The sequence below is a fragment of the Egretta garzetta genome, unplaced genomic scaffold (assembly GCF_000687185.1).
Source record: "Egretta garzetta isolate BGI_Z169 unplaced genomic scaffold, ASM68718v1 scaffold849, whole genome shotgun sequence".
Classification (NCBI taxonomy): domain Eukaryota; kingdom Metazoa; phylum Chordata; class Aves; order Pelecaniformes; family Ardeidae; genus Egretta; species Egretta garzetta.
In genome coordinates, this window is record NW_009260783.1 from 199,187 (window position 1) to 209,045 (window position 9,859).

General features: G+C 62.4%; 1 protein-coding gene across 1 annotated transcript in view; it reads left to right on the forward strand.

Annotated features, from left to right (window-relative positions):
- LOC104133017 (protein eva-1 homolog C) overlaps positions 1-7,923 on the forward strand; it is a 41,122-nt gene extending 33,199 nt beyond the window's left edge. Inside the window, exons 7-13 of the mRNA XM_035901754.1 lie at positions 1,064-1,263; positions 4,365-4,488; positions 4,690-4,842; positions 4,986-5,129; positions 5,290-5,361; positions 5,716-5,805; positions 6,445-7,923. Coding sequence (XP_035757647.1) covers positions 1,064-1,263; positions 4,365-4,488; positions 4,690-4,842; positions 4,986-5,129; positions 5,290-5,361; positions 5,716-5,805; positions 6,445-6,830 — 1,169 coding nt within the window. The 3' untranslated portion in view covers positions 6,831-7,923. The remainder of the gene's footprint in view (positions 1-1,063; positions 1,264-4,364; positions 4,489-4,689; positions 4,843-4,985; positions 5,130-5,289; positions 5,362-5,715; positions 5,806-6,444) is intronic.
- Positions 7,924-9,859: the final 1,936 nt, after the last annotated feature.

A 9,859-nucleotide genomic window follows, 5' to 3' on the forward strand; every position in this document is an offset into this window, starting at 1 on the left:
GTGCAAGTCCTTGCAAGGACCCTGCAGCTGGGACGGGGGACTGCGACCCACCCAGCAGCCCCGGGTCCTGCCTGGCAGGTACCAGGTTGCCCTGTCCCCACCTCCCACCCTCAAAATGATGCTTCCCCTCTGCTGTTGTTTTATTCAGAGTCCCGATGCAAACTGCTCTGTCCAGGGCCCTACACAGAATTTTTGGTCAGCTTTTTCTGCTTCCTCAGCCCCCTCCAGCAGCCGGTGCCTGCTCAGAGCACCCCTGGCTGCTTGCAGAGCTTTTATTAAAACAGCTTCCTCGCCCACCCAGCACAGCTGATGCCAGTCAGAGCCGAGAGCTGCGAAACCCTCCTAAAAGGCTGGGCAGAACAGCCCCCCTTGCTGTCCCTTGTAGGGAAGACAACGGGGTAAGTGGTTCAGGACACAAACTGGGCAGGACTAAAAGAGAAATATCCTGCACCAGGAATTCAGGGAGAGAAGGGCCAGCGCCTGCTGGAAAGGCTGTGGGCTGGGAATGGCAGGCATCGATGCTCTGGGCTTCTCCAGCAGAGAGACCCAGGCTCTGCAGGGCTCAGGATGGCTTGGTGGCTCACACCCATCCATACCGACCCAGCCAACTTTGGGGGCTTGCAGCAGCCGCTGGGCCCCTCTCTCCTGCAGCTCCCGGCTCGGCATCCTCCTCTCCCCGACCCCGGTGATCACCTCTGGCTCATCCTTGCTCTCTCCTCCCTGTGTCTCTGTAACAAGCGTGGTTTTCTCCAACTCCTCGATGACTCCTTATGGGATATTCTGTACCTGTTTTTTCTGAACTGTCATTCTGCCTCCAGCTTTCGCTTCCCTAACCATCTTGGCTACTCTGTGCTGCTCTCCCGCCTCGTGGCTGCAATGCTGGAGGTAAGACTTGCTGCAAGCCTGCCTTCTCTGCCACAGCCCCACTCGGGTCCTGGTTGCCCCAAAACTGCCCCAGCCCAGGACGTCCTCGCTGCCACCGGCTGTCAGGAGCATGGGCACTGCCACTGCCGTGGTCCCAGTCTCTCCTCCGGCCAGCGCCTCCCGTGCTCTCCCCTTCCAGGGTACCTGCGCAAGGTGCTGAGGAACCACACCGCCCACACCTGTGACGGGGAGCAGCTCCTCATCATCTGCCCTCGCAAGACCACCATCAGCATCCTCGGTGCCTTCTACGGGCGTCGCATACCCAGCCCCAACCTCTGCCCCAGCCCTGGCAACGCCTCCCAGGAGAGCACTGAGTGCACGTCCACCACCGCCCACCTGGTAAGGGCCGGGGGTCCCGAGGGACCAGGCTGCACGCCCCTCCTTCCCCAGGTCACTGGGCTGCCTGCTGGGGCTGGGGGGCTGCAGGCAGCCCAGCCTCCCTGTGCCCCGAGGGAGGCTGCTGCCATCGGCACCACGATTCGCCCTTGGGGTCCTTTTCCTGGAATGTTTTTGGGAGATAAGAGTAGACGAGATCTTCCACGGTGGGTCCCATGGTGGGGCAGACCTGCCAGAGGAGCCCGGCAGGAGGCACCGCTGTGTCCTAAGCTGGCTTTCGGAGCAATTCCGCAGGACGCAGCAGGCTCGGAGAAAGCCCTGGCAGCCGGGGCTGGGTCCTGGGAGAGGGGTGGTGCAGCAGCCGGGGTGCCAAGTTCGGGAAGTGGGACAGGGGCCCATGGGGGATGCTGCACTCAGCCCTGCCGGCGCACCCCCTGGGATTAGCACAGAGCTCAGCTCTTCCCCAGCCAGAAGAAGCACCAGCCCGTGCTGGCAGCTCCCAAGAAGCAGATTAATGAAGCAAGCCCCATGGAGGGTCTGTTGATTGCAGTAGCCAGGAGAGGGGAGGGAGGCAGGGGCTGGCAGAAGGAAAGGGACGGGACCTCTCCAAAGCTGATGCCTGGCTGGAGGAAGCACTTCTGGGATGCTCCAAAAGACCTGCAGCCTCTTCTGTGCTGTGGCCGTGCTGGATTCCTCTTTGTGTTCGGGGGAAAACCCCGTGCCCGGTGCAGACATCAGCCCTCCACCAGCCCCACACAGGAGACATCATGAGTGGCTTGAGGAGTGGTGCAGAGAGGAGCTGGGAGGGATGTCATCCCTTGGCATCCTGCAGCTTTTCCCTGGCTTCTGGCTCTCCATGCCGGCGTGGCTGGTCTCGGCACCCATGGCCTTGGAACGCCTTGGACCAGACCGGCTGCTGCGGCTGGCAGCAGCCCCGTCCAGGCATCGTAGCAGTCACCGGGAGGGAACACGGACAGCAGTAACAGTCGTTCTGCAAAGCCTTGAGCGCATGTCCTTTGCCAGCCAAACTCTTCCAGTTCTTGGGCACTTCAACCTTAGCTGAACGCTGGAGCCCCATCTCCTGGGGGCTGCGCTCGCCCATGATACCATCCCCCCACAGGAGCGCCTGGGGCTGGAGCTGGCCTGGCAGTCACAGGAGCCTGGTCGCTGCCTTTTCCGGAGCCCTGCTTGGCTATGCAATGCTCCTCACTCCCAGCTGCGAGTCCCTGGTCCAGACACTCAGCTCTGCCTGTGGCTGGGGAGACCCTGCACCCACAGGGGGTGAGATGGGCAACGCGCTATGCCAGACACAGCGTGCCCAAACCGTACCCGCTGCTCCCTCCTGGTCACAGGGCTCTGACAAGCCCAGGGCAGCCGGGACGCATGGTGGGGGCCAGCAAGGAGGGTCCCTTGATCGGGACAGGGTTTCATGTGCTGCTTTTCTATTCCTGTTCCAGCTCCTTACTAGGGCTGGGGCAAAACCGCAGCAAACTCAGCTGCGTGCAGCTGCCTGTGGGGAAGGGGAACATGGAGCCAGAGAAGGGGAACAAGAGCTGAGGGGCCGGTTCCCTGCTCTGGGAGCTCGCGAGGCTTTGCTGCCCGGTCCTGCTCCAGCCACAGATTCCCTCCTGGCATCCCGCATGTCCCAGGAGCCAGAGCATGCTGGCATGGCACCAAGCCAGCCCCACAAACCACCCTGCAAACTCAGGTCAGGGTCCCCAGAGTGTCTGTGTCAAGCACAGGATGGACAATATGGCCCAGCACGGATGTTTGGCGACTGGAGGGCAGGTCTGCGAGCAGGATCTGTGCGGCTCAGGTTTGCAGTGAGATGAAGCTGCTCCAGCCGAGGGACCGTGACTCTGTGGGGCCAGGTTCCCCGCTGCCTGGAGGCTACTGTTGGAGAGGGGATGTCTGGAGAGCACCAAGCAAGGCTGCTGCCAAGGCTTTGCTCTGTTTAGGCAAAACCCGGGGAGAGAGATTAATTGCATTTCCTCCTAAAATTTCACTTCTGGCAGCCAGTGAAGACCAAGAGGAGGTTCAGTTCTGTGCTGGGCTGGGGCGACAGGGGACAGAGGAGGGGAAGGAGAGACGAAAAGGGGCTCCATCGCCTCGGGTGGTGGGATCCCAGGGCCCGAGTCGCTGGGCAATTTCCCAGAGGGGTGGCAGCGAGGGTTGGGAAGAAGCCGTGGCCCCGCTCCGCCGCCAGCAGCCTCTGCTCGGGCTCGGGGCTTGCAGCGTGGCCGGCGTCCCGAGGGATGCTGCGGGCCGGGAGCCACAGCCCCGCGGCCCAGGCTGCCCGGGAGACAGCGTCGCCTTTGGGCCGCCGTGGGCAGGCAGGGACAGCAGCAAAGGCCGCCCCGGTCCCCAGCTGGGACGCTGCCCGAGTAGCCCGGTGGTGCGAACCCTCGTCCCCACCTTGTGGCCGCGCGTGTGCATTGCACGGAGCCCTGCCGGCGTGGGCGTGAGCGCACGGGCGCTGCACGGAGCCTCCTCACTGTGCACACCTACATGGGCATTGCACGGAGCCTCCTCACTGTGCACACCTACATGGGCATTGCACGGAGCCTCCTCACTGTGCACACCTACATGGGCATTGCACGGAGCCGTGTCGGTGTGCACACTTGCATGGGCATTGCACGAAGCTGTGTCGGTGCGCACACCCGCACGGGCACTGGATGGAGCCTCCTCACTGTGCACACCCGCACAGGCCTTGCACAGAGCTGTGTGAATGCACACACGTGTATGGCTGTTGCACGGAGCCGTGTCAGTGTGCACACCCGCACAGGTGTTGCACGGGGCTGTGTTAGCATGTACACCTACCTGCACGGGTGTTGCACATGCATGGCGTGGTGCGGTCCTGGCGCCCGTGCTGGCACAGGTACTGGCAGACCTGTGTTGGCACATGGCTTTGTGTGGGTACAGGGGAGGAACCGACACATGAAGCAGGGTGACTGCGGGGGAGGGGGGGCGTGAGCAGCCATAGGACACCTCTGCGGGGTGAGAGGCCGCTTCCCTGAGCCTGATGGTGGCACTGAGGGAGAGGATGCGAGGACAGCCTCAGGACTCCTCACCCATCCTCACGTCTGTCCTGCTTTGCTCTCCAGAAGCTGCTGGCTGAGTGCCAGGACCAGCAGTGGTGCCAGTTCTCAGTGCACAGCCAAGTCTTTGGGCCGGACCCGTGCCCTGGGACACACAAGTACCTCATCACTTCCTACAAGTGCCGGCCAGGTGAGGTGGAGCAGGGTCTGGGCAATGCTGCACGGGCTCTTCCCCGGCCTCGGCTGCTCAGAAAGGGGCAAAGGGGGGAGCTCCCTCGCAGCCCTCCAGCCCTGCCCTTTGGCAGCTCTCAGACCCCTGGCTGGGCTAAGGCAGGAAGGGGCTGCAGGTGATTTGGGATGCGTTGGGACACGCTGCAGTGTCACTCCCCAGGGAACCATCGGGTCAAGACCGTGTGCGAGAACGAGAAGCTGAGGCTGCAGTGCCGACCAAAATCCATCCTGGCCATTTATTCTGCAAATTATGGACGACTCCTGCGGGGCAAACCAGAGTGCGATGCCCTGAACGCCGGGGGACCTCATATAGGTATGCTCGAATGGTTCAAGCCAGGAGCTGTGCAGAAAGCGTAGCAACGGGCTGTCCCTGTGCCCCTTGGCCCCAGCTGGCTGGTGCCCAGCAGGCAGGGGCAGGCACGTCTGCCCATGGGCCCATGCCCCATGTCTTTGCAGAATGCTTGGCTCCGGACGCCCTGCGGAGGGTCTCCAAGAAGTGCCACCGCAAGGGGAACTGCACTGTGGCTGCTGACCGGGCCACCTTCGGCGACCCGTGCCTGCCCGGCATGAAGAAACAGCTGCGAGTCTCCTACACCTGTGGTGAGGGCCACCCACGGGGCTGGGGGCTTGGGGGCCACCAGCCCCGGCCCTGCTGTGCCCACCCCGTGCCACGCGGGCAGGGCTGTGGGGCTCCCGCGGGAGGCAGGGGGCTGCTGGGGACGAGCGAGGTGGTGATGCTCAGCGTGTGCTCTCCTTGCAGTGCCCAGGCAGCTGCTGGAGGAGGTGGGCCCGGACACCTCAGACCCCTTCCTGCTCTCGGACTACATGCACGGTAATGGGGGGGAAGGCTGTGCCAAAAGCGGTGCAGCGTGCTGTCTGCGAAAAAAAAAGTCTGCATCCATGGTACCCGTCGCTGGCAGGAGCCCTGCAGCTCCATCCCAGTATCCCTGTCCCGTGGAGGAAGCCACCCATGTCAGTGCCCGTGTCTGAGGTGCTGGAGAGATGTGGTCTGCTGGGAGCAGGGGAGCGGAGGACCCGCAGGGGAGCATCCCTGCGGGCAGAGGAGTACTTGTGCAGGGAGGAAGGAGTGTGGCATGGGGAAAGGGGCAGGCAGGGGCAGGCAGCCAGGCAGCAGCGTGCTGGGGAGCACCTCGTGTCTCAGCCCACGTCCCCTTGTTTGCTGCAGGTGGCTGGTACAAAGGGCCCAGGTTCTCCAGGCTCCGGGAAGACCGGATGATTTTTACTAGCTCTCTGGCAGCTTTTGCCCACCTTTGGGGTACGTGCCCTCCCCGGCTCTCAGGCAGCACCCGGGGGGGCGGGACCGGCTTGGGAGGGCTGGCTCAAGTCTCGTGATGGCCCCCTCTCAGCCCAGCGCTTGGCTCAGAGGCAGCCAGACCCCAGGCCCCTCCAGCAGGGTCGGCAGGCACACGAGGGAAGAGGGCACCAAGCACCCATGCTGGGTTGGGCGGGGGGTCCACGCGGGGTGGGAGCCCCCAGCCCTTCCTCCCCCGGCAGGCTGCTGGGTCGCCTTCCTGCCTGCCCACTCTGCAGGGGCTCTGACGGAGAGCACCACCCTGCAGGCAAAAATTGCCCTTGCCAGCAGAAATTACTCATTTAAATCCCTGGTGAGATGATTCTTCCCACCATGCTGCCTACCCTGCATCCCAGTGGGGGTTTCCTATGGGGAAAGGGGCATTTTCGGACACTGGTGGGTGCTGATGAAGCTCTGGGTGATGCTCCTATGAGCGCTGGGGCAGGGTCTGTGCTGCCTCTGCAGCCTGGGTGCTGAGGGCATCCCTGCTCCCCTCTTCTTCCTCCTATGTGCCTGGCAGAGGGGGTTTTCCAGGCACTGGTACCCCGCAGGCTGCGGAAGCAGTTTATACCCTGGCATCTCTCTTCGCGCTTCACCCCCCAGGTGTCCCAGAGAAAGTTGGCCTCTACTTTCTTTGCGGGGTCTCAGGAGGCCTCATGCTCCTCCTGTGCATCATCAGCCCCAAAACGACCTTCCTCCAGGAGGTAGGGGCAGCTTTCAAAGACCAGGAGCTGGGGAGCAGCTCAGAGCTGAGCAGGACCAAGCTGCGGGACGAGCAGGATGAAGACCTTCCTGACGACAGCTCCTCGGACTCCTCCTTCCGCCGCCTCACCCGCACTTACCGGGCCACCGACAGCATCTTCAGCCCTGAGCTGACGGCAGCCATGGAGGGGGCGGTGGAGCACCAGGGCCGCAGTGGGGAGGAGATCTGGATGCCCAAGGAGTCAAGCCCATACGCCATCCACAAGATCAAATCGGCCACCAAATAAGAACTAGAAGAAAATGGCCAGAGAGCAGCGGGGGGCAGAGGCTAAGTGGGATCTGACATCAGAGAGACACAAGAGTTTGGGCTCCTCGTGGCAAGTGGGCATCCTGAGTGGCCACAGGGCCACAGCAGCCCCAGCGTGGCCATCAACCCCACTGCTGCATCAGCCTGGAGACCTCTAACCCAGGGGTAAGATGCGGTCCCCGGGTGTGATGAGGGGCTGCGGGATGGCTCGTGGGGCTGCTGGCTCCTTTGCTGCAAACACGCCACTAATCCTAAGCTAACCTCCCCATGCTGGGCTCGCACCGGCTGGCTCCAGCACTCATCCCTGCTCAGCCATGCCAAGCCCACCCCGAGCCTTTCCAGGCTGTTTGCTCCTGTCTCCTCTTGGGTGCTGACCTCCACCCCTGGTGCTGCAAACGCCCCCACCAGCACTCGGGCAGCATTGCCAGCGGTGGAGAGACGGAAATGGCCAGGGTGCAGGGAGGATGCAGGCGGAGCTGGTGGGAGAGTGCCGCGAGCATCACCCAGCACAGCCACAGCCCTACCACGCCGTGTGCCTTGCAGCCCCGGTACCCCCAGGGGAGCTGCACCCCGGGGCCGGGGCAGACAGGCGCTTGGCACAGCGTTGGCGCTCACCTCCCTGTGGGCATTCGGGAGCTCTGTCACCCTGCATTGCTCTATGCTTTCCTTCATGTTGCTGGGGCTTTTCCAGTAAATAAATGCAACAGCTCATAGTCACAACATCCCTCCCGACCTCTGCCATTGATAGTGAAAAGGGAGGGAAAAGGAAGCGGCGAAGCTCAGCCTTCCCCGTGCAGATCAGCTCCTTGCCTCCCGCCAGTGTTTCTGGCACTGGGCCATGGGGAGCAGCAAGTTGGGCCTGTTTTAGCATGGGAAAGGATAAGGTTTTACCCTGGGGAAGGGGAATAGGGAAAAGCAGTCCATGTGGATCCCATGAACGATGCTTCCCTGCCCTTCCTCCTTCTCTTGAGCCTAAGGCTCTCTGTCTGGTAAGCAATCCCGGAGCAAGCGTCCCCAGATGCTGTGCAGAGGGGCTTCTCGGCAGCCCCACGGTGCCAGGGAGGCAGGCTGGGCCTGGGGGCTGCTCCAGCTCCAAAAGGCAGCATGGGCTCTGTAGTGCTGCGGGAAGGGGCTGGATGGAAGCAGTGACCCAGCTCTTCTCACGGTAGGGACGCTCCAGGCACCAGTGCTCTTGAGCTAGCACATAGCAGGGTCTGTGTTTCCATCCGCTACCGCACATGAAGTGCCTGGGCTGGGTGCAGCAAGAGGGGGCTGTGGGGGATGTCAGTGCACCCCTCAACACAGCTGCTGGCATTGGTGGTCTGCTGGGGGCCAGGGCCCCATCTCTGTGGCCACAGCCACGCTGTGCGGGGCAGTGGATGCTCCCCCGGTGCGGAGCTGAGTGTCATGGCAATGCAGCAGCCTTGCGCTCCTGCTCCAGTGAGGGGGGGCAAGGGCTGGCGTCCTGCCTGATTTGGGGGTTTGCTGAAGGATGCCAGAGCCCAAGGACACTTTGGGCGGCTCTCACCTCAAGCCAGCCACCAGCATCCTGAGATGGTAGGCAGGACTGAGACCACAGGCTCGCCTTCGTGCTTGGACACCCGGCACAGCTCCTGCCGCAGACCCATGGCGTTCACCTTGCTGCCTCCAATTCTTGTTCCCCCGGCAGCCAGGTGGGATTTCGGAATGCGTGGTGCGAGCCACAGCCCCTGCAGTGGGGCTCCTGAGCTGCTCCCGAGAGCCTCCTGAGGAGCGCCAGGATGGGGGGACTGGAAAAGCTGGCTTCCCCCTGCCAAGCCTGGGCAGGACGGGCAGATGCAGACCTGTCCCAAGCAGGCAGCTTGCCCAAGCCCCTGCAGAGCTGCAGGCAGGGTTGGACAGGGGCTTTTGGCTGGGGATCCTATCCCACAGGCCGATGCACTGTGTTTCCATCAGCAGCGGGATGTGTCCCAGATCTGCCTGGCGAGTAGGCACATTTTTGGCTGGAGTGTGTGCTGCCCCAACACGCACAAGGGGAGGCAGACATCTGGATCCCACAAGGATCCTAGATCAATGGTGAGCAAACCTCAGGGAGCTCCCAGACTAGGGACAGCACCAGGGGAGCTGGGGCTGGAGAGGAAAAGTGGCCAAGGAGGAAACAAGATGGGCTGGAGCCACAGCAGCTCCGACCAGTTTTGGGGACTGAAGGTACCAGAGATCTGTGGGCCCAAGGTTTAAACCCCCACCAGCTCCAAAGGAGGTAAAGACCTAAGCTGTAAGCGGGCCAAGAACTTCACTGGTTCCAATCTGTTCTCTGAAATCCCACAAAGGAGCAGAGGGACACAGCGAGCATCCATGCGCATGAGCTCGCAACAGCCATCACACGATTAACACTAGAAAAGCAGGTGGCTTTTCCAAGACTCATTTACCAAGGAAGTCGTGGGTACAAGAAGTCTCGTGCAAACCTTCCCCATCACACGTGTTTCGACTGCAAGCCCACACTTTAGCCCATAAATACGATGGTCTGAGCGAGCCGCCTTTGCGCTCTGCCAGCTAAGCAGCCTGGCTGCACGGTGGTGATCACCCCTTGTGCTGGGACGCCCTCAAGGTCGCTCCTCGAGGCAGAGACACCTCCCACCAGCGGCGGATCTTCTGTAAGCGACCGATACCAACGCATATCCTTGTAGTATGGCAACTCCGATCTGTGCCTCAGCAACTTTGATTTTGTCTTGTTAACTTTGACTCTGCTTTGGCGGTTTTGAACCGTTATTCAAACGGCTGCGTGGCACCGTAACAGAGCGGCCTTGGCCATCGAACCTTGTTCCGTCGCCCTTTCACGGCATCGCACTAACGCCGCTCTCGCTGGTCCTTCTGACAGCGTTCTCCAAGCGACCTGAATCGCCCCTCCGCCACCGCAGGTCACGGGAGCTGCAAGGCCAGCCCGGGGCACACCCTGCGCCCCAAACTGGAGACCTCCATCCCAGCCAGAAAGGGCAGCCCCGGTGCCGCGGAAGGGCTGACCCACGGGCC